The following is a 23,728-nucleotide window of genomic DNA, read 5'->3' as shown; positions in this document are numbered from 1 at the left end:
AGGCAGCTGCCTACTGAGCGAGCCGGAACATTTAATTTCCTCAATTTAAGAGTCTCGCGGTACCTTAAGCAGGAACCCTATGCCCACCACACACTCCTTCCTGCACGACCAGCAAGAGTAGGGCCACAGGGAAGCCAACTGGAATCTGCAGCCTCAACCTTAGCTCTTTAAGGGAAAAGGAACATCTTGGGGTACCTGCTGCCCCAAACTGGGGATAGAACCCAAGGCTTTGTGCAAGGAGTGTACCAGTGAGCCACACCCTCAGCCTCATGTTTGCGTTTGGGGGCCGTAGTTACATCCCCCAGAAGGTTCTACACTGCACATTTAACTGCCACCTTGCAGGAGCCCAGCCTATGGCATGGATTATCTCGCTGACTAAGGGAGGCTTTGGACGTTGAGCAAGCAGCCCAAGGTCACACAGCAGGTGGTGGAGGCAAAGGCCGCCCCAATCGCCTCCCTTTGGACTCTCCGGCCTTCTCCAGGTGCTGGATGCGGTCAGCTCACTCGGACTGGAACCAAATCCTTGCCGCTCGGCAGTCCCAGCCCTCGAGGAATCTGCCTCTCCAGCGAAGCCGTCCTCCTGGGCTCCAGGAAATCCCCCGGGTCTTTCCCCGTGGGGCCCCGGGCATAGCGGCCCCTGCAGAGGGCTCTGTTCGCTCTTCCAGGCGTGGGGGCTGACCCGGGATCTGTTCTCCGTAGCCCTCGCTAACTCAGCTAACTCAAGTCACCAGGGCTGAGTGGGGGCTGGGCCGCCGGGCAGTCGGATGACCTGCTAGGCTGCGAGTCTCCGCCCCCGCCGAGCCGCGGGCAGAGGTCCGGGCCCGTGTCCGCGCTGCAGCCGAGCGGCAGCCGAGAGGAGCTCAGCATGACGGCCATCTCCGTGCAGGTATCCGGGCCTGGGTCCGCCGGGCGCTGCGGGCCGTGGGAGGGGGAGGAAAGGGGGCGGGGCGAGCCCCCCTCCACGCCAGCCCCCGGCTGCCTCAAACCCGCCGGGTCCCCAGAAACTCCCCGGGAGGCGATCTGCGGGACGAACAGTCGCCCCCAACGCTACTCCCACCGCCCACCCCAACCCGGCTTCTGCGAGCCCCTGCGTCTCCCAGACTTCTCTGGGGAGGTTTCCCGCTTTCCTTGGGGTCGCCTGCGACCTGTCTTTTGGGTTCAGCAAAGCGGTCCCGCCTAAAAAAATGAGACATTTGGGACTGGGGAGAGAGGACAGAATAGACTGGCAAAGTTAGACTGGACCTGTCTAACAGGCAAGACGCGTCCTAGAGCTGGAACTTCCGCTGGAGGGTTCTAGGAAGACCACCCACCCCAGAATTGTGTGCTGAGATCGGGGTGAGGGGTGCGGGGCACGGGGAGCGGGGTTCCCGCGGACTAGCTGGCAGCCGCACACCCCAGACAACGGGGCCGCCGCCCTGCAGAGTTGGTTTCTCCTTAGAGCAGGGCAAGGTGTGAATGCTGCCTTAAGGACCTGCCTACAGGTTCCTGCCCGTCCAAAGGGAAGTCCCAGGTGACCCGCTGACCCGGTGCGGCTTTCAAGCTTCACTAGCACGTCCTGTCCTGATGATTACAAGAGCTCTTCTGGAGCTCAGGGCCCCCTGACACTGATAAAGTTACATACTGCTCTGCTTGGTTTATTATAATTAAGGCAAGGTGTTGCTCAGCTGCTCAGGCTAACCTTCAGCTCCTGGGCACAATCGATCCTCCTGCCTCTAGGGAGAGTCAGCTGCCTTGACTCTGCCCATTTTACAGATGAGAAGTTGAGGCTCAGAAGTAACTTGCCCACACAGTGTTCAGCTAACTGACAGAATCAAGATTCAAACCCAGGATGCCCTGCCTCCAAATCCTGGTTGCCCCTTCTCAGAAAGGACATCCACAGCCGCCTCAATTCCCTTTTAACCAGGACTCAGCTGCTTACTGGCCCCAGGGCACAGGGTTCTTTGAATCCCCCTGTTTGTTCTGAGGTGAAGGCTGCATCATCTCCAGTGACCCGCCTCCTGGGGGAGACGGGACAGGTGGCCAGGAGGGCAGGGACAGGTGGCCAGGAGGGCGGGACCAGGTGCAGTCTTCCTGAGGAGTTTATGATCTGGCTAAGGAGGCTGAGAGGCTGGTAAACAAGGGATGGAATGGAGGAAGTGGGCGCTAAATAAAGAGGTGCAAACGCCTGGGATAGGATTACCTTCAGCAGGGCAGGAGAAAGAGGCGCACTAGGCAATGGGCTAAGGTGGGCAAGCAGGAATGACCCAGGTGAGAAGGGCCGAGCTGTCTGTAGGACGGTGCAGAGCTCCTTGTGGAAGCCAAGCATCCCTCCTCTGAGCAGGGGGAGCCCACAGATGCCCAGCCAGTAGCCTCATCCTTACAAATAGCCTTAGGAAGTAAGGGCTGTGGTCTCCATTGGAAGGCCAGTGAACAGGACAGGATGAACAGCACAGCTAAGAGCAAGCTCTAGGTCATGCAGGTGGGGTGGGTGGACCGCTTGGGGAAGACGCCCCGGAATGTTGGTGGTGATGATGGCATGACCCAGGCCTGGCCAGAGTGGGTGCCAAGGCACAGCGCCTATGGGAGCTGTACTAGGCAGGAGGGGCAGGAGGAGGAGCCCACAGAGTCTACTTTGGGTTGCTGTTGGTTGACAGCAGCACATGAGGCCCTGGGTTACAGGAAAGACGTGAACGTGGCATTGCACTTAGTGGCCCTGAAGTGTTGGGGTCCTTGTTTTAAAGGTCACCAGGCTCTCTTTGCCTCATCTCCCACAAGAACAAAGACCATTCTTAGCAATCAGACAGTTGACATTCCAGAAAATGTCGACATCACTCTGAAAGGACGCACAGTTATTGTGAAGGGCTCCAGAGGAACCCTCCGGAGGGACTTCAACCACATCAGTGTGGAACTCAGTCTCCTTGGGAAGAAAAAGAAGAGGCTCCAAGTTGACAAATGGTGGGGAAACAGAAAGGAGTTGGCAACTGTCCGCACGATCTGTAACCATGTACAGAACATGATCAAGGGGGTTACGCTGGGCTTCCGTTACAAGATGAGGTCTGTGCATGCTCACTTCCACATCAAGGTCGTTATTCAGGAGAATGGGTCTCTCGTCGAAATTAGGAATTTCTTGGGTGAAAAATACATTCACCGAGTTCGTATGAGGGCAGGTGTTGCTTGCTCAGTGTCTCAAGCCCAGAAAGATGAGCTAATCCTTGAAGGAAATGACATGGAGCTTGTTTCAAATTCAGCTGCGTTGATTCAGCAAGCCACAACAGTCAAAAACAAGGATATCAGAAAATTTTTGGGTGGTATCTATGTTTCTGAAAAGGGAACAGTTCAGCAGCAGATAGAGTATGATCCAAGAGTTGATCCAGCCGCAGAAACAAGCTTCTGGATTGTAAAGCCAATCTGATGTTTTAATGAGACAATAAAAGATCTTTATTAAATAGAAGGAAAAAAAGTCACCAGGACTCACTCAAGGTCAAGGTCATTGTTGAAAAAGGGACCCGCTGTATTTGCTTTTTTTTTTAATCTATGGAAGAAGTCATAGATTTGAAGAAATAGCCCTAGGGCACGGAGCTGGGGACCCAGGCTAGAGACTGCCGTCCTACACACACACACACACACACACACACACACACACACACACCGTCACTGCACTGAGATGCTGCTGCCATGCTTCCCCTAGGAGAGGGTTTCAGGGCTGGTGCAGGTAGTGACAGCACGGGCTTGAGGTGCCAGGTGGTTTGGAATGAAGACACCAGTGGGTGCAGTTATTACCATTAGTCACTCTCCCAAATTGAAAGCGGTCTCTGTGCCATGTCCTTATGTACACAATCTCATTTAATCCTTGGGAGTTTTATTGATGGTCAGTGTTTAAGTAAATCCTTGTTTGAGGGCAGGAAGAGGAGAGATGAACTGAGATCAGCTGTTTTTCTCTTTGTGATCACAGGGTGATGTCTTCTGGCCTGGAGATTAAAGTCCAGCCTGGGCCGGGGACAGGCGGGGCTGAGGGGACAGGACGTGCCTGTTTTTCAGTGTGGTGTCTAGGTTCAAAAGGTTTATGGGTCCTGCGGTCTTGTGACTTGTTCTTTGCAACTGGGGCTTTTCCATTTCCAGCCAAGGGATATTGAAGGGCTACTGCTTTCCCACAGGGGTGACCAACTACTGTTGATAGACAAGAACCAAGGGCCAAGGAGGTTAAGAAACCCTCCTCTCTTGGTTGGTGTCATAGGCCTAGAAGCACAGTGTTCCAAGGTTCCTTGGGTGTGTTCCTTACCTGTAGATCCTCTTATGTCTTTCGAATGGCATGCAGTGTGGACTCCTAGACCCCACTCTTTAGCTGAAGCGAGGCAGAATACCCAGAGGCAGGCTGTTCAGTTTTCCCTACTACCCTACCACAGTGCCTAGAGGCCCTCCGGGAACCCAGAGCACACAGTTGGAGAACCAAAGCACACACGCCTACCTGGGTGCTTTTGCAGCACCCCAGGCTCTGACTGGAGGTGCTGGGCCTAGTTCTGGCATGGTCCTTTGGGCATTCCTATGTACCCATATCCCCTTCCTTAACAGTGGTGCTAAGCCCTTAGCTCCAAGGCCCTGTACTTAGAAGGTCCCAGTGGGTAGTTCTTAGCTGACAGACTCCACCCCTAGCACACAGTCTTTGTCATTTTTGCCTGTTGCCGAGCCACAACACCTGTTACAGCTTGTGTCTAGCTGTCCCCCAACGCCTCATGCAGCCACAGCAGGGGCTTTCCGGAGGTGTCTAGATCTAGAGTGTATGATGCTGGCATTCAGGGTGGTTGATTATTAAATCAGTCTACTGTTTGGACTGGTACCATCCTAATCCCAGTACTCTATGTAAAGTATGAAAGGGGCAGCAAGATGCTGTCAAAGTCCCCTGTCACTTTGCTACAACTGCGGCAGTGAACTATTCTCTGCAAAGCCACCCTGCCCTGGAGCCAGCTGACTGTGGACTGAAACCACTATAGACTGTGAGCTAAATAAGCCTGTCCTCCCTTAACTTTGGGAGTTGGGCATTTTGTCTCAGCAAGGAGACAAACTAAGAGGTTACCCAACACCCACAACTTAAATTAGGAGAGTTTTTTGGGGGTTCATGTTTTCATCCCATGGTCAGCTGGCTCCATGCAAAAGGGCCCAGGTAGAAGACAGCTGCTCATCCCATGCAGCCTGGGAGCAGAAAGCAAAGGGAGGACCTGCGAGGGAGATACACCCTTGCAGGGCACACTCCCAGTGGGCTCTCTAAGCAGGCCCCACTTCTCAGCGACACACCCAGCTGCTGAGCTCAGCAGGAAAAACGTCTGGTGAGAATAGCACCTCCGTGACCCAGTCTTCCTCCAAAAGCCCTGCCTCTGAGCACAGGAGAGGTTGGGGGACAGCTAGATGTAAACAGTAGCACACACTGGACAGTGGTCTGCAGACAGTTGCAGGCATTTCTGGAATGTAGGTGAGTGACGACGTTGGGCACATGACCTGCCACATGCATGACATAGTTTGCCTCTTTATAAACTCTCCTTCATCCTCAGCACAGGCTAGTGGACAGCCTTGCAAGGTCCCTGACTACTGTTTCCCAGGAGCCAGGCTCTGCCCTGTGTCTTGCGTGGAGAAGCGTGGCCCACACTTGCCCCTGAAGCATCCATCACACAGGCATAAGGGGCATCCCAGGAGCTCCTTTTGCCTGGTCTCCTAGCAGTGACTACCGGTTGGCTATATGCTTTGCTTACCTCCCAAAGCAAGGGGAGAATCTGCTCTCTAACACCGTAAGGGTAATTTAACTTGTGACAGGGCAGGAGACTTGGGTTAAAGGGAGTTTCACATGGAAGTGACCTTTCATTAACCCATGGATCTTCCTCAAGCAGGTACTGCATGCACAGGTCAGATGCTGTGCCAGCTATCAGGGACCCAATAGTGTTACGACATGAGGGCCTTGCCCTCTGGAGGACAGTGTCCAAGTGAGACAGATAAAATGTCACTTCAAAACAGATATGAATGATAAAGAAAGCAAAGGGGTACCTGGCAGAGAATGCCAGAGAGTGCATTAGGTTGGATGGGTGGGAAGAACTCTGCAAGGAGGTGACTTTGCATGGTGGTGCATGCCTGTAATCCCAGCACTTAACAGACTAAAGCACCTGCTTAGGCAGAGTGCAGCAGCCAGGATTTGATCCCAAGTGTGCCGTGCTGGCCCCACTCCCAGGGTGCGCTGAGACAGTGCTTGAGACTGGGCGTGGTAGCCTGTGCCTGTAACCCCAGCGCTTGGGAGACTGAAAACAGGAGAATCACTATGAGTCCAGTCTATGTAGTGAGACCCTGTAGACCTTGTACCAAATACATTTAAAAAAAAAAAAAAGACCCTGTCTTAATCTACTGTTTTTCTAAAGGGCTAGGAATATAACTTGGTGGGATGGTATTGGGCTCAGTGCCTACTACCATAAGGAATAAACCGTCTCAAAGGACAGTGAAAAGGAGTTGTCCTAAAGAGGCAGGGCAGCTGTAGAACAGTCTGTTGGGCCGAAGGGCCAGGAGGTCTGAGGGAAGAAAAGTTCTGGGCATGGAGATAGGGCAGCCATGACTCCTGAGCATGGTGGGGAGGGAGAGTAAACCGGGAAGAGAAGTAGGAGAAGGAAGCGGGTCAGTTGCGCAGGGCTTGTGGCTGTGGCAAACAGTCTTACTCCGTGCAGCATTTCTTTCTTTGGCTTTTTGGGTTAGTGGTTGCGAGCCATGCCAGAAGGGACAGGAGACAGCACCACACAACCGAGCTTGCAGGCTGGGTGACCAAGCAGGTAAGAATGCTCCTCTCCAACATGGAGACTAGTGGCTTCTTCAGGCCTAGAAGGTGCTGCCAGAATCACTTTGGTTGTCCAGCTCTGGGTGGTGGACAGGCCTACAGGCTGAAAGGCAAAGTGCAGACATCACTTCTAGGACTGGCGAAAACAAGATGATAACATGGAGCCCGAGACCAGATACAGAAAGTGCAAAGCCAAGTGGGTGTGGGTTGGGATAAAGGTTGAGGCACACTGGACAAGAAGGCAGGACCTTAGGCATGGTCGTGCTACGGTCTCACTGCTGGGCAAAGTTCTCATTTGGTGTACAAAGAAGCTGAGGCAGGCTGCATGTTCAAGGCCATGGGAAACAGGCAGATGGGTTTTTTGAATTAAGAATGGCATAGGGTTTCTGGGTCAATTTGAACTTCGCACCCATTGTTGAGATCATAAAAAGAAGAGTGGTAAGGGAATATTTAGGGTCTGGTGAATTCTGGACAGCCAGTGCTTATAGGTCTATGAGGAAGGTATAAGAGGGGAGGGCTCCAGTGAAGGTGGGCTTGTGCTGTGGAAGGGGGGGCAGGTGGGCAGACTCTAGGCTTCCTGTGAGACCCAAGCAAAGAACAAGGCTCTGGGATGTGGAAGGCATGTTTGGATTCTTCCCTGGAGAGTCTGAGGAGTCTGTGGGTGGCAGCCCTGGCTGACATTGCTTCCTTTGGTGTCTTCCAGGCCCAGAGGCTGTTGGGCCAGAGGAGGCCCCGCCGGTCCTTCTTTGAGTCCTTCATCCGGACCCTCATCATCGTGTGCAGCGCCCTGGCCGTGGTCCTCTCTTCCGTCTCCATCTGTGACGGGTACTGGCTCCTGGCTGAGGACCGCCTCTTTGGGCTGTGGCACTTCTGTTCCATCGCCAACCAGAGCAGGCCACGCTGCTTCCGAGACCTGAACCAGGCCCACGTCCCTGGGCTGCCTGTGGGTATGGGCCTGGCCCGCAGCGTGGGTGCCATGGCTGTGGTGACTGCCATCTTCGGCCTGGAGCTCCTCATGGTGTCCCAGGTGTGCGAGAACATCTACTCTCGGCGTAAGTGGGCCATCGGCTCTGGCCTCCTCCTGGCCTCCTTCTTCTTGTCCTCCGCGGGACTCCTGGGTTTTGTGATCCTCCTCAGGAAAGAAGTCACACTCATCAGCTTCACTCTGATGTTCTGGTGTGAATTTACTGCCTCGTTCCTCTTCTTCCTGAATGCTGTCAGTGGCCTTCATATCAACAGCATTACCCAGCCCTGGAGCCAACTAAGGGAGTTCTAGGGCCTTCTCTGGAAACCTCTGTTCCTACAAGAAAATATGATCAAGACGAGGCTTTTCCAACATGTGACCTCTGAGGAGAACGGGGTGGTACCCTGACCTTGAAGCTGCTGCCTTCATAGCCAGTAAGCTCTGTGTTGTCTGCCAGAAATGGCCCAGGGTCCTCGGTAGCTGGTGGCCCGGGCCAGAGGACAGGAGTGCCACCAGCTGCACAGGTTGGGCTGAGCTATGAGGGTGTTGATTTCAAAAGAAAAAAAATATTAATGCTCTCTCCTTGAGTTTCTTCTCTGGCCTGGGATCAATTTAGAAGTCCTGTCTCTGGTCCATAGGCTGGCTACCGAGACAAGTACTGCTCCCACCTATTTTACTGACTGTTCAAAGAGGCCTTGGGGCTCCTGAAGTTGCTAAGAATGGAGCTGGATTGTTCTTCTCCATTAAGGGACCAATCAGTACATAGCATTTTCTTCCACCAGCTTTGCATACATTTTCCCGACTCTTTTTGTGTGTGTGTGTGTGTGTGTGTGTGTGTGTGTGTGTGTGTCTATGTGTGTGTGTGTAACCAGGGATTGAACTCAGGCCCTTGCGCTTGCCAGGCAAGCCTTCATTCTACTGAGCTATCTCCCCAGCCCATTTTCCCGACTCTTGCAGAAATCTTTTAGAAAGTGCTACACATAATAGGTTTTCAAACCATTTGACTTGATTGCACCCTGGTCCTTCTGAGGTTTTCGCAAACCCCAGATAGGCAAGCTGCCAGCAGCGGTCTGTCTGCTGGGGCTCTGACCATCAGTGTTTTCTGGAGCAGGCCCTCTCAGGGGTACCTTCCTGAGGCCAGTGTGTGTATGTGCCAGCTTGGGAGTTCAGCTTTTGTAGGATTATTTGGCCTCAGGGCACCATTTTTGATCCTAGAATCATTTTTAAAAGCACACAGTTGGACCCAGTGGACTTTCCAGGGGGCACAGGGAGCAGCCAGACCTTAGTAATGATTAACAGTCATCCTGGGGATGAGTGGAGAGCGAGGGGGTTAAGAACCAGTGGAGCTTTCCATCCTGCCAGCAGATCTGCATTTCATCACCCTGTCCCCTTTCCAGTCCTTTCTCTGCCTAGAAAAAGTGAAGACTTTGACCACTTTATTGTGACTACCCCAACTGGTAAATTCTGGCTTCCATGTACCACACAGGGCTTTGGCCTCCGCTCTACCCTTGCACTGCAGGTCCCCACTTTTGCTGGGCATCTGTGTCTACCTAGCTCTATCATGATTCTTTTTTCCTTGAGATGAGGCCTCCCTCTGTTGCCCAGGCTGGTCTTGAACTCCTGGGCTCAAGTGATCCTCTCATCTCAGCATCCTTGAGTTTAGGGATGTGCCACCCTGGCTAGCCCCTCTATGGTGATTTTTTAACAATCTTTATTCCAAGATGCAGAGTCACAAGGCAAGGTTGAGGCAGGATGTAGGGTGTCCACAGGGATTGCCTGAGATGTTTGTTGCTATTGCTGTTGTTCATGGTGCTGGGGATCAACCAGAACATACACGCTCAGCATGTGCTCTACCGTTGAGCCCCATACCCAGTCCCACCTGAGAGTGCGGGCTGCTTGGATTTGCAGAGAGCGAAGTGGTCACCCACACAGGCTGGAACTTACCTGGGAGGTGGGAATCTGCAGCGGTCTATAAGATGTAGCCTTCTAGACAGCCACCTTATCTGCAAGGAAAAGAAGAACCAGGCGGAGCTGCCCACTCCCAGAAAGAGGCTTCTCGCTCTGTACTGCATCATCTCTGCTTCACTCCAGAATGCTTCCTATGAGCACGAGTAGGTTTTATTTTATAAAAGGATTCATGCTGTGCTTTTGCATAGGGACAGGGACTGCAGAAATTCAAGAGGACCAGAGTGATGGCTGAGACCAAAGTCCTCCAGAGCTCAGTGGGGCAAGGAGACAAGCTCTGGGCCATTCCTGCATGGGAGTGGGAACATCCCAAACACAGCCTTGGAGCTCACGCATTTGAAGGAAGAGGACTAGACGAATGGCCACCTCCTTGCTGAGTAGCCCAGGCAAGCCGTGGCGCCTTGTGGGTCTGTTCCAATCTGTAACGTGTGATCAGCTGCCCTTTCTGCTGTGCCACCTCTGCCTGGCCGACCACATGTGCCTTCTACACTGTCAAGGACATTAAACAGACTGGGGGGCCTGGGTCTCCCCTTCAACTTCATCCGATTCATTGAGCTGTTGTCCTGAATGCTGTGGGAGACAGATGAGTTGCAGAGGGGGACTTCTTGTGTTCTCTGAGCTGCTAAGCTTGTCCCTGAAAATGAGCTGGGACTCAGGGAAGCCCCTTTTCCCTGCAGGAAGGAACTAGAGAGTGAGCCGCAACGTAGCCCTCCCCTTGAGTTTTGGGGTGAAAAGGCTGACAAACACACACAAGTCTCTGCCTGGGGACCATTTATTTCCCAGCCCCTTCTTGGGCTCTTGAGCTGCTCTTCCCAGAGCAGCAACACAGACCAAGGCCCAGGCCTTGGTCCTGGCCCATGGTGCTCCAAGTCCCTCAGGCCTGAGTCCCAGGCCTCGGGTGGTGTGGCGAGGTTCTCAGCTACAGTGCAGAGCTTGAGATGTCTCCAGGTCCTGCAGCAGTATCCAGCCCTCTCCACACCTGCCTCATCCTCTGTCCATGACAGCCCTGCTGCAGCCTCTCAGAGGACGCCGGCCCTGAAGGTGCCCCGGCTCTTCCCTACAGGGCTGGCTTTGCTGCTGGCCTTGGTGCGATGGATGGGGTCACTTGTGCCATTGCTGAAGGAGGAGCTGAGGGCTGTGGGGCGCAGTGGGAACTCCTGGAGGTGCCACTGTCGCCACTTCTTCTGAACTTCCAGCTGCACCTGCCCAAGATCATCCATCAGCTAGGGAGAGAGGGCCAGCCAGTGCCAGAGCCTGGGCCTCACCCCCTCATTCACAGGGCCTGAACCCCCAGAAGGCTCTGCCACTCCTGCCTAGATGGTTGGCCGTCTCCCCCCTCTAGGCCACTCCAGCTGACCACAGCAGCCTGGGCCACCTCATCACATCATGTCCCCTAGACAGGACCTGTGGTTTCTCTCCCCAGCTATAACACACAAATGTCCCTATCTGCCCTGGGACACCTGGATGCTCATAGTCAGCCCAGCTCAGCAGCCATCCAGAGCCACAGAACTGCTCCGTGATCATTTCCTTTACAATCTTTACCTCAAAGAAGCAACCAGACTTCTGAGGCCAGGCTTGATGCTCCATTTTTGGAAAGTATCAGAGGCCACTCCCTCTGAGCATGGCAAACCAGACAGAGGGACATCATGTACAAGCAGTGCTGGGGGCCTGGCCTCTGTGCCTGCAGGCTGCTGGCCTGACCGAATGCTCTATGCACAGCCCATGGAGTCATTTGGAAGATAGAGCCATAGGCACTTTTTAGTCACCCACTGCATTTAAGGCAAGTCTAAGGACAGAGAGGGCAGTGACCCCTTCTGACAAGCAGCTTAGCAGTCAGGAACCTGTGTTCTTCTTGAGGGAACTGCACCCTTTTCCTGTGTTTCCTGGACTAAACCACAGATCAGAATCAGCAGGCGTGCTCAGTAAAACTCTGTCAGGCCCCTGACCTATAGAATCCACTTTTGCTCAGTCAGAACTGGGGTCAGGGCCAGGCGTGTTTAGCACACCTTCCAGGTGAACCTGTTGTTCCTATTGAGCGCAGACTTCTGGGAGACTGGTCAGGCCCACTCTGAGGCCAGCCTGCTCCCTTTTACCCTCCCCCACCCTCTCCAGCAGCTCTCACTGGAGCACAGTGGCATCCCAGGACACTTACCTCCCCGTTGAGGAAGCAGTACAGGACAGCCACCACCAGCCCCTGCCAGGGGGAGCAGGGGTTAGTGTGGGCTCACCATCTTGGGTAGCTGGACCCAGGACTCACTCCTCAGATAGCTCCTGCCTAAGTCCCCTGGTCATTAACTCTAGACTTTCTTCTCTACCTTTCTCACCTTAAGAAAATTACCGCTTCAGGCCCCTGGTTATACCTATGCCACCCAGCATGGACTGAGTCCCTTTTGTCTGTTGTTCCCAAGGTCTACCAGGAGTTCAAACATATGTAGAGTCAGTGACAGAAAGGGACAGCTGGCAGTGACTTTCATCAGTAAGGTGGGCTACCTGGGAGCAGCAGGACTAAGTAGCACCTGAAGGGGTGTTCCCGCCCTACTGTGCAGGGCCAGAGCCAGGCCAGTGGAAGACCTATTTTGAAGATAAGCTAGAAATGTGGAGACACTGGAACATGGACAGTTTCCATACTCAAGAACAAATGTGTGGTCAGAAAAAACCATGTCCAGGTACAGACCAGAGGCAGCTTGGTCTCCCTGCTTAGGGGCAGGTGGGCACTTAGCAAGCTCTGTGCCACCTCCACCTGTCCTTGTTTGGCAGGCTGCCCTTCTGGTGACCCCTGTTCCCCCAGGGGCCAGCGCATATGGCTGTAACCTTGGGTGGCCTGGCTTCTCTTCCCTAGTCCCACCCAGGTCTGCCTTTATGTATTTACTGCTTTGGAAAGGACCTCAACAACCTGAACCAGCCCTTCATCCCCACTGCTCAGGGATATTGGCCTTCTCTCATGGGGACTGAACTCAACCTCTTAGTATGCTGAGCACATTGTCTACCGCTGAGCTGACAGCCAGGCCCGGATATTGGCATTTGAATAAATGAGTGACAAACTAGAAGAGTCCACGTTAGAATTCCGGTGTCAGGGGCTGCTGCCTAGACGGGGAACTCTGCAGGGCAGGAGTGCCTGCGGGCTGTGGTTTGTGTTCTGCTGCACATCCACTCCCTGGGGAGCTTTTGCCCCCAGGTTGAGCTCTCTACCTGGCACCTGAAGGTCAGAGAGGGGGAGATGAGTAGCTGTTAAAGGTCCCCAGAAGGCTGGAGTGGGCTTCATCTTCTGGGAGCCACTGTCAGAAAAAGAGACGCTTAAGGGCTTCAGATCTGCAGCAGAGCTTGGCCGGAGTCCTTGTGCTCCCTGGATTCCTCCGTGCCCTTCTGTGTAAAGCCCCGGGTAGGCGGTGGAGGGAGAGGGGCCCTGCAACTCACAGGTAAGGAAACAGCCACAGAAGGTTCTGGAGAGTGAAGCAGTGTGTGCTCAGCCAGCGCTAGCGGCTGGGCTGGTCTCCCTGTCCTAGGAGCTGAGGACACATCCTCACTGTCCGGGTCAGCAGGAGCCCTAGGCGAGGCAGGGAGCTGTGCCCCAAGCAGCTGGGGCAGCAGCCTCACAGGAGTCACCAAGCTCACTGCGTTCCACAGTTATCATGTGATCATTAAAAATGAAGGCCTTTGCAGAATTTTAATGGCAGGCAATATTCAAGAAAGGCATGACGGAGGATTAAAGCACGCAGGACACAAAGCTATACACATTAGGAACCTACGTGCATGTGCGTGTGCGCGCGCGCGCGTGTGTGTGTGTGTGTGTGTGTGTGTGTGTGTTGATAGAAGTTGTGTGTTGATAGAAGTTGTGGGTTATGAAATTATAGATTGATCCTTTTTTCATTCTAATACTGGGGATTTGGCGCCTTCAAACATTAAGCAAGTGCTCTACCACTGAGCCATAGCCCAGCCCTTTTAAATTTTTCTTTTTTTACTTTTCATTCTTTTCCTCTAATAAGCAAATGTTATTTCATGCAATCAGAAATTTCATTTGCTTTACTTTTTAAAAGTATTTGATAGTGATAATGGTATTGTGGACAGTGTTAAGTCCTTATCATTTAGAACTTTCAGTAGTTTTGTTTCCTTCATAATGGTCATTTGGGACAACTTAGAACGTGCTTTTGGTTTTCTCGTGGCAGTTTCCCAAACAGAAGCCAAATATTTTCCTCCTAAGTAGTCGACACCCCCAAGCACAAACCCTAATCTGGGGACCAGAAGTCCTGAGCAGGTAGCGAGGCAGTTCTGGGTCTCCAACCTCTTCCTGGTCACTGCCCACTTGTGTGAGCTGGTCAGTCTCTTCCCCTGCGCTGACCTCAACATCCCCAATTGTGGAATGGGTCATGGTGAATCCAGCCTCGCTGGACTACACACACAATGGCTGGGAAGGCTCCCTGGCCAAGAGGAGAAGAGTCACGGGTTCTCAGGAGGTCGGGCCCTGCTGGGACTGTGGGCAAAGGAGCTGCTCAGAGGAGAGCAGAGGGGCACAATCCGAGTCTCAGCAAGGATGTTTCCAGCATTGCTCCTGGAACTTGTAAGTGGAGCAGGAGCTGTGCTACTACTTCTGGCTGTGCTACTACACAGAACCCTAAAAATGAGGGGTGCACTGAGCCCCACCCTATTGCCGAAGCTTCCTGTGGAGAAGGCTCTGCAGGGTAGTGTTGCTGCACTGTGGGCTGGGGGTGAGGTCAGGGTAGCTCCTTTAGGAAAGCCCACCGCCCACAGAGGCTTCTCGCAGACCGGACAGCCTACAAGCATGGAGCTGCTTTGGGCAAATGGCAGTGGTCTGATCCCCTCCCAGCTTTCCCTTTGGGGCTGCGGGTGGAAGTGGGGGCCTATGTGCCCTCCCCTGACTGAGCTATACTCGCAGCCCAGTTTGGCTCCATCTCACAGACCGTAAAATTTGAAACACGTTCTTTCTCTTTGCTATAGGCTGCCAGGAAGCTTCAGACTTCCTGGTGAGCCATCTCCTGACCCTGATAGGAGCTTTATCAAATTTGTTTCTGTGTAGGAGCTCAGCTAGCTTTATATTTTTTTTTTCACTTTTCCTTCATCTACTTTTGTGTGTTTTTCCCCAAAATGGCATCATCTTCCTTTAGGAAGGAAATATCTATGAGTAAATGGGCAAATAACGTCACGATGGTTGGGATTCAAATAAAGACTCTGTTCTATTTAAACATGGTTCATTTTGTTTGTTTTTAACATCACAGTATCTTTTGGAGTTAGCAGGTAGGTGATTTTCCACCTTCTTTTTAAAGTCAGTTTTTATTTTTAATAAGTTCCATGTGCTCATGGTTTGAAAAAGTCAAATGATTCTTATTTTTAAAATCCAGCAGCCTCCTGACACCCCACCCCGATTTCCTGTTCCTCAGAGACAACTGCCTGAATCTCTTCACTGATTCTAAGTAACATGCTGATGCTGCTGCTTGTGGCTTTTTCAGCTTGGACATTTTCTCTGGACTTCTCTGTCCAAAGACGGGAAGGCTTTCGGGCCCTCTCCCACAGGGCTAATCCTCCCTCTGGCTTTTTGATGGCTCAGCTTTGGCTGTTTACGCTTTTGAGGCACTGTGCAGGCTCTAGAGAGTTGTGCAACAGTGTGCCAGGGTGGCCTGCCCCTGTGCTCCCCGGAGTCAGACTCCCTCAGTTTCATCTCCATTTGGCAATTGGAGAGTCCCACTCCGGGTCACACACACAGCACAAGCAGATCGTCCCCAGCCCTGTGTGGGCCCCTGCCAGTGAGGTGTCCCTTACCCCAGCCCCACCTCAACCTCAGGAAGCTCTGGCTTCCTGTCTCTATGGCCTACCCTTCTCACTAAGGAAACAGAGACCTCCTCCCTTCGCCACACAGTCGCCAGTACATACCTGGAATGAGCCAAGGGCCAATTCAAAAAACAGCTGCACCTCCATGGCATCTTCCGGGGAGAAGGCAAAGACGATGTAGTGGACCCCAAAGAGGGGGATCAGCAGGAGGGTGGACTTGGCCAGGCGCCTGGGGACACAAGGGCACACTGCCACTCCTGCTTGAAGTGATGGCCACTTGAGCCTTGGCAACCGTGTCTCCACATTTTTGCTTGTTGGTTTTCAGTTTTTGTTTTTGTGGTATTGGGGATCAAACAGAGGGCATATTTGGCAAAAACCTTACCACCCCCACTCCCAACCCCTACCCCGCCTGTTCTAATTTTATTTTGGAAAATTCCTAGCCTTCCACATACTCATCCCACAGACACAGTGCTCACCAGCTCAACCAACCCTAAAGCTTTTGGATCCTAAGCACCTATCAGTAGCTACAGAAACACTGAAATAACTTTTAAATTAAATATGGGTCTACGATTACTACTCGGTGACTCATACATGATGAGCAAAGCCAACTTTGTTATTTTTTAAACAATATGTATCTATGTTGGTAAGTTAAAGCAGATCCACACGTGCAAATAGCATATTATCTCGCTTGTGTGACAACCTGAAAGAGTAATGAGAATCTAAAAGGTACAGCAGATACTGTGAAAGGGAAAGAAATTGGGAAAGAATGGGGAAGAAAAACTGGGACGAGGAAAAGGACAAATGAAAGATGAGAAAAAGTTATATTTAGGTATATATGCAGAAGTTTGGATAATTGTATTGTCAGTTTCTGCTGATCTTTTGAAAGAAGCAGTTAATGTAGTAAAAAGAAGTTTCTTTACTCTGATTTTTTTTTCTCTTTTGAATTTCTTACAACTGCTTTGTTATTGTTTTGTTTTGTCTTGTTTTTTCTTTAAATGAGTCTTACACATATCTGGTAATCTGAACAACTAACTTGAAGATAACATCATGTAATACAGCAACTATTGCTGAATTCTTGTTGCGTTGTTTAGTGAAATCTTGTATTGTTTCTAGTGCTATTATTTTCTATCACTATTTTGTATACTTTAAAAATAATAATAATAGATATCTATAAGGAAAAGTTCTTATATTTTCTTCCAAACCAGCGCTTTCAAATTTATCAACTAAAGATACAAAAAGCAGGGCCGGCCAAATAGCTCAGCAGACTAAAGCGCCTGCTTAGGCAGACTTAGGGACCAGGATTTGATTCCCTGGCCTTCCATGCCAGCCCCACCCCCAGGGTGCACTGAGATAGTAAATGAGATGAGGCATGGTGGCGCATGCTTGTAATCCCAGCGCTTGGGAGGCTGAAGACAGGAGGATCACTACAAGTCCGATCTATGTAGTGAAAGCCTGTAGACCTTGTACTAAATTAAAAAAAAAAAAAAATGCCCAGTTAAATCTCAATTTCAGATATACCTTGGATACTTTCAGGGAGTATGAATCCTAAAAATTATTTGTTGTTTACTCAAATGTCAGATGTCACCTGACATCTCTTATTCCATCTGGCAACTTTGCTCCCGATCCCAGCTCCACCAACTCGTACAGCCTCCTGCTCAGCAATGTCATGGGAACTCTGACACCAGTAATCCTGGCTGCCACCTAATTCTCAGAGCAAGACATCATGGCACAAGTCTCTGTCAGACACTAATTTGTCTTCAGCGTCTGTAGCAGGCTGAATCCTATTCTCACCCCAGTTTACTTGTTTACCCTCCAGGACCTCGGAGGGTGACTGGATTTGGAGCAAGGAGCTCTTAAGAAATGGTACAGTTAGGATGAGGCCCTTAGATGGGATCTAATCCAATTGAGACACAAAAGAGCACGGCCCCTGACACTTCTCTTTTCTCTGGGACAGAGGGAAGAGAGCCTAATCTGACTGGAAGCTGCCATGCCTTCTCCTTGCTGCCCTTGTGCCTGCATGGGTGGCTCCCAGCAAGGAGCCCAGAGCCTCCCAACATCGCTGTGGCTAATTCTGGGCCTGTGGATAGGCAGCCCTGTGCCCCTCTCCTGCTCCCACCACTCCAGGCACTGCTGTCACCTGCCTGAGAGCAAAGAATAGGGGGAGTGGGGCCCACTGTTGATACCCCAGAAGCCCAGCAGTTTGTGATTAACATGGTCAGCCCTCTTAAGGACTCCCCAGAGAGGTGGCTGTCGCAATTGTAGCCCCTCCATTTTGACAGAGATATGGCAGCTACCAAACAAGCAACCGTTCTGTGGCCACTGCTGCTGCTCCGTCCTGTAACCACCTCTGACATTACTTCGAACGTTCTGAAGCAGGGCTGTGAACGTACAGACCGGCACATCCACGGGCCTGCCGCTTCCCTGTGCAAGCCGTGCCCCTCGCGCTCCCTCATGCATGACCCCCGAGCTGGGCAAAGTAGGTCCTAACAAAGCCTGTCCGGGTGGTCCCAGAAAGCTGTTGTGGCTCTTACATGAGCAGAGACGTTACATTATTAGTAACACTAGCAGCTGCTGTCCCTTAAGGTTCCAGAGGCCAGCAGCAGAGACCAGCAACAACCAAGAAATATCAGTGGTGAACGACAACAGAGACTGGCAGGGTCGAGTGGTGACAACTCGCCTTGACTGATGGCATTTGGTGACAAGTGGAGGCCAGAAAGTCGCCAAAGGACCTATGACCCTGGCTGCTGGGGAGCCGACAGCAGTGGCAGGGAACTGCCCCGAGCTGCAACTCTGGAGGTCCAGGACTACTAGCAGGCAGAGCCTCGAGCTAGTAACAGCTGCACTTCGGCAATTCCTGATTTCCTTCTGAGCTAAGCAAAGGAACCCTCAGCTGACTGCGATCCAGCTCCTTGGTGTCCACAGGAGAGAGGGAAACTGAGACACACAAAGACGGCGTGGGCAGGGGGTGTGTGCACAGCGGAAAGACCACAGGGCGGCACAGGGAAGAAGAAGCCATCTACGAGCTGAAGAAGAAGACCTCAGAAGGAACAGAACCTCGATCTTGGATCGGCAGCTTTCAGAACCACAAGAAAACCACTTTCTGTTTAAACCCTCATCTTTCATTCTGTGGATTTTGGTTACAGCAGGTCTTTTAGAATAATACTCTCTCTTTAACATCTTGATGGGCTTAAGCATTTTTTAGCGGTACATCTCCCTGAAATCTGATGAAAGCTGGTTATTTCCTTCTACAAGCTATACCTTCTAAATACATGTGACTGAACTGGGTCCCAACAGCTCAGCAGACTCCCGGCCTGGCCTCCATAACTGTGCTGCAGGCTTCTTGCCCGAGATTTCCTGCGCTCCGCATCCCACAGTGTCTGAGTTCTCATAACCAGACCCATCCCCCACCCCTGCCCTGCCAATTACATCATCATTTTCCTAAGTCTGTAGCTTTTCTTTTCTTTTCTTTCTTTTTTCTTTTTCTTTTTTTTTCTTTTTTTTTTTTTTTATTTTTATTTATTTATTTATTTTTTTGGCTAGCACCAGTTGAGTAAACAGTAGGTGCTCAATAAATGATTGTTGGCAACCCCATGCCTGGGCTTTTGCCTTCCACTTACTTGTACTGGTTTATTTCATTTCCTGTTTCTTGGGTTCTAAGTTTTCTCATCAGGATTCTCAGAATGTTTATGAAAAAGATGAAGTTGATCTGCAAAACACAAGGCAGAGGTGGGGCTGATGGTATCATGCCTTCCCAGCCACTTCTCTGGGCTGGGAGGTGTCACAGCCAGGACAGTACATCGCTGCTGCCCAGCACCTGGTGAGCCAGACACTGTGTGTGAGACAGACTCATGGCTGTGGCTCCAGGGTCTGCTCAGGTGCTGGGCAGGTTGTTCACACTGATAGAGCTCTGGGATCCTGGTGGGTCTCGAAAAGTCTAGGTCAGGTGTGGCTGGGAGTTGGCATGGCTCGTGAGCTCCAGGTGGGTCCAAGCTGACCACAAGGTTAGGGTACAGATTGCTAGGTTCTGCTCCCATGGGTCACGGTTCAGTAAATCTGATGTGGGCCCCAAGAATGTGTGTGTGTGTGTGTGTGTGTGTGTGTGTGTGTGTGTGCAGGTATGTGTAAGGGGGTGCTGGGGATTGAATCCAGGAATGCCCTACCACAGAGATATATCCCTAGCCAATTTTCTGTTTTGTATTTTGAACAGGCCCTGACTAAGTTGCCCAGGTAAAAGTTGAACTTGAAATTTTGTTTTCTGGGACTGGGGCAATGGCTTAGAATAAGCGCTTCCCTGGCAAGCACAAGGGCCTGAGTTCAATCCCCAGTTCTGCCAAAAAAGAAAAAAAAAGAATTTTGTTTTCTTTTGTTCTTTTCTGGGGGGTGGGGAGGGAGACTGGTGATTGATCAGAGGGTCTTTGTATTGAGCTATACCCTTAGCCCCTCTTTTAGTTTTTGTCTTGAAATAGGGTCCCTTTAAACTGCCCACACTAGGCTCGAACTTGGAATCCTTCTGCCTGAGCCTCCCAGACTACGGGTGTTACAGCCACGCAGGACCGTGTCTAGCTACAATGTGTACAACTTGCAAAGTGAAGCAGCAGCTGATGGCCCAAAACCATCCTTGGATCCATTGTGTGTAGCAGTGTGTAGCTGTATAAGGATACTTAAAATAACTTAAAAGAGGTTGGGGGTAGATAGGTCAGTGGTGGAGCATTTGCCCAGCAAGCATAAAGCCCCAGGTTGTATAAAAGGTTCAAATGCTGACATCTGTCAAAAGCATGTGTCCACTTTCTGCCAGTTGATCCAGAGCTTCCCTGAGGTCAGGAATGGAGCTGATTTCTTTCCTTTGGGGCTTCTTCCTTCAGTTAGTGCCTGGCCTGAGAGTTTAGGAATTTTCCAACATGGGAGCCTCCCTCCCCCAGCATCAGGAGAGTGGAGTGATCCTTGGGGCACCCTCATTCTCAGAATAGCCTGAGGCTGGGGAACAGTTGCTGAAAGACCAACAATTACAGGCAGTCTAGGACTCCTGACAGAGTGCTGCTTCTTAGGAAACTCTCGCACCTGGAGGGAGCTCGGCCTCCACGTCCTCTACTCCTGCTAGCTCATCAGTTTCCATCTGCCCCATGGCCCCCAGCTCAGAGGAGAACAGCCACTCACCAGAATGGAGAGGATCACGGGCCCTCGAATGACCCACCAAATGGAAGCGTTGGCGTTGATGTCCCAGCACCTAGAGGAGGGAAGGATGGAGCAAAAGCCAGGCTGACCGTCATGGCATTCCTGGGCATCCTTGGGCATCAGGGACCCATGTTTGTGACTCTGAGCACCCACAACTGTGTGCCCTTCACTGGTAGAACCGGCCCCTCTCCTGGGGGGACCTGAGAGGGGGCTCTTGGGTCTTAAAACTATGTCAGAATTTACTGGGGTACATAGTGGCAATCTCAGATACTCAAAGAGGTAAAAGACGACAGGTAGGTGACATCCATGTGTGAGAACTTGGGTGACTAGGGTGACAAAAACAAACAGACATTGAAGACAGATGTGGTACCCACGCCTGAAATCCCAGGGCTCTGCAAGGCTTAGGCTGGATCCCAAGCTTCAGCCTGACTTGGGCCACTTAGACAGACCCTGGCTAAAAATAAGAAATTGCAAAAGGGCTGGAGGTATAGCTCACTGTGGGCCCTAGGTTCCATCTCTGGAACCACAAAAAAAAAAAAAAAAAAAAAGGAAGAAAAGGAAGAAGGGAGGGAGAGGAGGGACAGCAGGCAGAAAGGAAACTTGCTCATTTAAAATACTATTTTAGAAGAGTTATTTTGGGCTAAATTTGGCTGAAAAGACATGTGTGAGCCTCACCCAATCCAGCCCACTTATCGGCCTGGCCACGCCACTGCTCTTGAGACGCAGAATCCTGCCACCACTGCCACCGTGCTGCCTCGTGTTCTCGGCCCTGGCCACGCTCCCTTCTCCATGCTCCCTTCGCCTGCCTGCCCCACAGTGGGCTGGAGCCTTCTCCCACTTCCTCACCCCTTCAGAGAGCAGGACCAGCCCTGTGGGGGCAGCATCCACCCAGGAGCTGAGAACGCTGCGGGGCTTCTCAACAGCGGGAGCAGGGGACCATCCAGGACGGATGGCCGGAGGTCAGGAGCAGCTGAGGTGCGCCTTCGGTGGGCTCCCTCCACCGAGCAGCACCTGCATGGGAGCCTGCGCCCGAGCTGAGCACAGAGCTGTCCCTGCAGGCCTGGCCCGCCTGAAAAGTCACAGCAGGGAAGCAGTGGCAACTGTTCCAGGTGGGCCACTCACCTATGGCCTCTAATGTTAGAAACTGGCTTTACCCAGAAAGCTCCAAAGAAGTATCTATTCTACTTTAATAACTGGATGATGTCAAATAGAGCCATCCACTGGTATCCATAGGAACTGTTCCACTACCCTGTGCAAGTGTCCAGTCTACAGGTGCTCAAGCCCCTTACACAAAATGGCATAGTAGGTGGCCTAAACACGCCCTCCTGCATGCTTTAAATGACCTCTAGACCACTTGGAATGCCCCGTGCAGTGTGGGGGCGATGCTCATTCTACAGTTCTACTGTTTCAGTATTCAGAGTAATGACAAGAAAAGTAATCTATACCTGCTCAGCACAGACCATTTTTGTTACAAACAATTTCAATTCTTGATGGAATTAGTGGATGCAGAACTCACAGTTCTGGAGGACTGACTGTGCATTTCTGTTACCTCTCCTTGGGAGAGCTTACCCCACGTCTTCCAGAAAGTGCCTGCTGATAGCCCATGAAGTCACAAAAATGGCCGGAGAACCTGAGGGGTAGAGACATAAAGAAAGGGAGCAAGGAAAACTCAGTCTTCAACACACACTCGGGGAGCCGAGTAATTAGAAGCATAGTTCTGAGCAGGTATCAAGGTTCGCTTTCCATGGAAAGCCCTTTGGCATATTATGTCCAAGTGTTGCCATGTGCTTTAGGGAGGCTGAGGATGCTGGGAAAAGCGGAAGAAGGATCAGATGGAGACTTTTTGGGTTAAAGGCCTTTTTGGGTTAAAGGTCTGCTGGGAACCTCGGCCAGACTCTAGGGGAGAAAAGGGACTGGACCCTGGGCACATGCAAAGCACCCGCAGGCCTTACTCCACGTGGCCCTTACACTTTAGCTTCCTGTGCCCTGCAATAGTGGTTCCCACTCTTCCACCTGCTTCGCATGTTCCTACATGTGCTGACATTTCGTGCCCATTCCAGCCTTCCTTCCCACTGTGTGTGCTTATGGGACTCTGCCATTTCTCCTTCCTTCTATGCTTTTCCTCCTCTCCCTCGCTTCCTTCTCCTTCTCTTGTCTTTCTACTCTCCTGCCCTTTCCCCATTCTTCCAGTGCTGGGACTAGAACTCAGAGTGTCAGGTGTGTTAGGAAGCACTCTGCCACTGAGCACATTTCCTGCCCTAATTTCTCTTTCTGTACACTGATTCGGAGGATTTCAGAATTTCGGAGGGGTGCTTTGGGTCCCAGGCACTGGGTGCCCTACGAGGCAAGACGTAGGGTAGAGCTGGAGCCCAGGGTAAATCACCCAGGGTAAACCACCCACATTTCCCAGGAAAATGTGGATGAGAAACAGATGAGCCAACTCTGCCCTCAGGAGACCAAATGACCAGCTGTGTGTATCCAGCAGAGAGAAACTGAATCAGAGAACCCGGACCTTGGTCCTGCAGAGCACAGGAGAGGAGCTCACTGCACATACGAGGGACACCACCATGTCCACCTGTGCTGTACAGCATGCAGCTGTTGACTTCCTGTAGCTACTGAGAATTTGCTGCTGCCCGTCCTAGAGGTGCAATGTACCCAGCACCAATAAATGAATGCAAATATATCCCTACGGATTTTTATATTTAAGCAGCTAAAATTATACTATTTCAGTTAGATAATATTATTTCCAGATTATTATTCCAATATTATTTTCTTGTCTACTATGTTTGCTATTAGCATCATCATCATCATTATTATTAGGGCTGGGTTTGAATCCAGGCCTCATAGACACTAAGCAAATGCCACGCTATCCCCCAAGCCCAATTTTGTTCTACCTTTTCAAGAGTCAGAGTCTCATTATGTTTCCCAGCCTCTCCACAAACCCATGCTTAAGCAATCCTCCTGCCTCAGAGTTCCACAGATATAGGCCCATGGCACTGTGCCTGGCCTTTGAAAGTTCTATATGTGACTCTCATTCTGTTTCTTTCTTTAAAAAAAAAAAAAAA

General features: G+C 51.4%; 2 protein-coding genes across 8 annotated transcripts in view; one reads left to right on the top strand and one right to left on the bottom strand.

Moving 5' to 3' along the window:
* Positions 1–355: 355 nt before the first annotated feature.
* Positions 356–10,258, top strand: Tmem37 (transmembrane protein 37). Of its 3 annotated transcripts, none has more exons than XM_023709725.1 (3): positions 356–886; positions 7,485–7,808; positions 9,902–10,258. In XM_023709725.1, exons 1-3 carry the CDS (start codon positions 866–868, stop codon positions 10,085–10,087), a joined length of 531 nt encoding a protein of 176 aa, XP_023565493.1. In that variant the 5' UTR covers positions 356–865; the 3' UTR covers positions 10,088–10,258. The 3 variants fall into 3 exon arrangements, 2 of the variants coding, with proteins under 2 accessions (XP_023565493.1, XP_004626460.1); XR_002820016.1 differs by having other exon boundaries at positions 361–886; positions 7,485–8,179; XM_004626403.2 differs by lacking the exon at positions 9,902–10,258 and having other exon boundaries at positions 361–886; positions 7,485–8,332.
* A 206-nt stretch (positions 10,259–10,464) lies between these two features.
* The window catches only part of Sctr (secretin receptor), a 92,716-nt gene continuing 79,452 nt past the window's right edge, over positions 10,465–23,728 (bottom strand). For all 5 annotated transcript variants that reach the window (XM_023709720.1, XM_023709721.1, XM_023709724.1 and 2 more), the window contains 6 exons: positions 22,233–22,293; positions 20,646–20,715; positions 19,109–19,197; positions 15,594–15,720; positions 11,863–11,904; positions 10,465–10,912 (listed from right to left, as the gene is read on the bottom strand). In XM_023709720.1, the coding sequence (XP_023565488.1) occupies positions 10,730–10,912; positions 11,863–11,904; positions 15,594–15,720; positions 19,109–19,197; positions 20,646–20,715; positions 22,233–22,293 (572 nt within the window). In that variant the 3' untranslated portion in view covers positions 10,465–10,729. The remainder of the gene's footprint in view (positions 10,913–11,862; positions 11,905–15,593; positions 15,721–19,108; positions 19,198–20,645; positions 20,716–22,232; positions 22,294–23,728) is intronic.

This window comes from Octodon degus, unplaced genomic scaffold (assembly GCF_000260255.1).
Source record: "Octodon degus isolate 3935 unplaced genomic scaffold, OctDeg1.0 scaffold00014, whole genome shotgun sequence".
In the NCBI taxonomy this organism is placed as follows: domain Eukaryota; kingdom Metazoa; phylum Chordata; class Mammalia; order Rodentia; family Octodontidae; genus Octodon; species Octodon degus.
Note: the sequence above shows the minus strand (reverse complement) of the source record. Positions and strands in the feature narration are given on the sequence as shown.

Bases quoted from the DNA above. Each gene is read 5' to 3' on its own strand.
- Tmem37 (XM_004626403.2), top strand. From the start codon at position 866: ATGACGGCCATCTCCGTGCAG. The intron at 887-7,484 runs GTATCCGGGCCT...GGTGTCTTCCAG, and splicing joins TGACGGCCATCTCCGTGCAG to GCCCAGAGGCTGTTGGGCCA.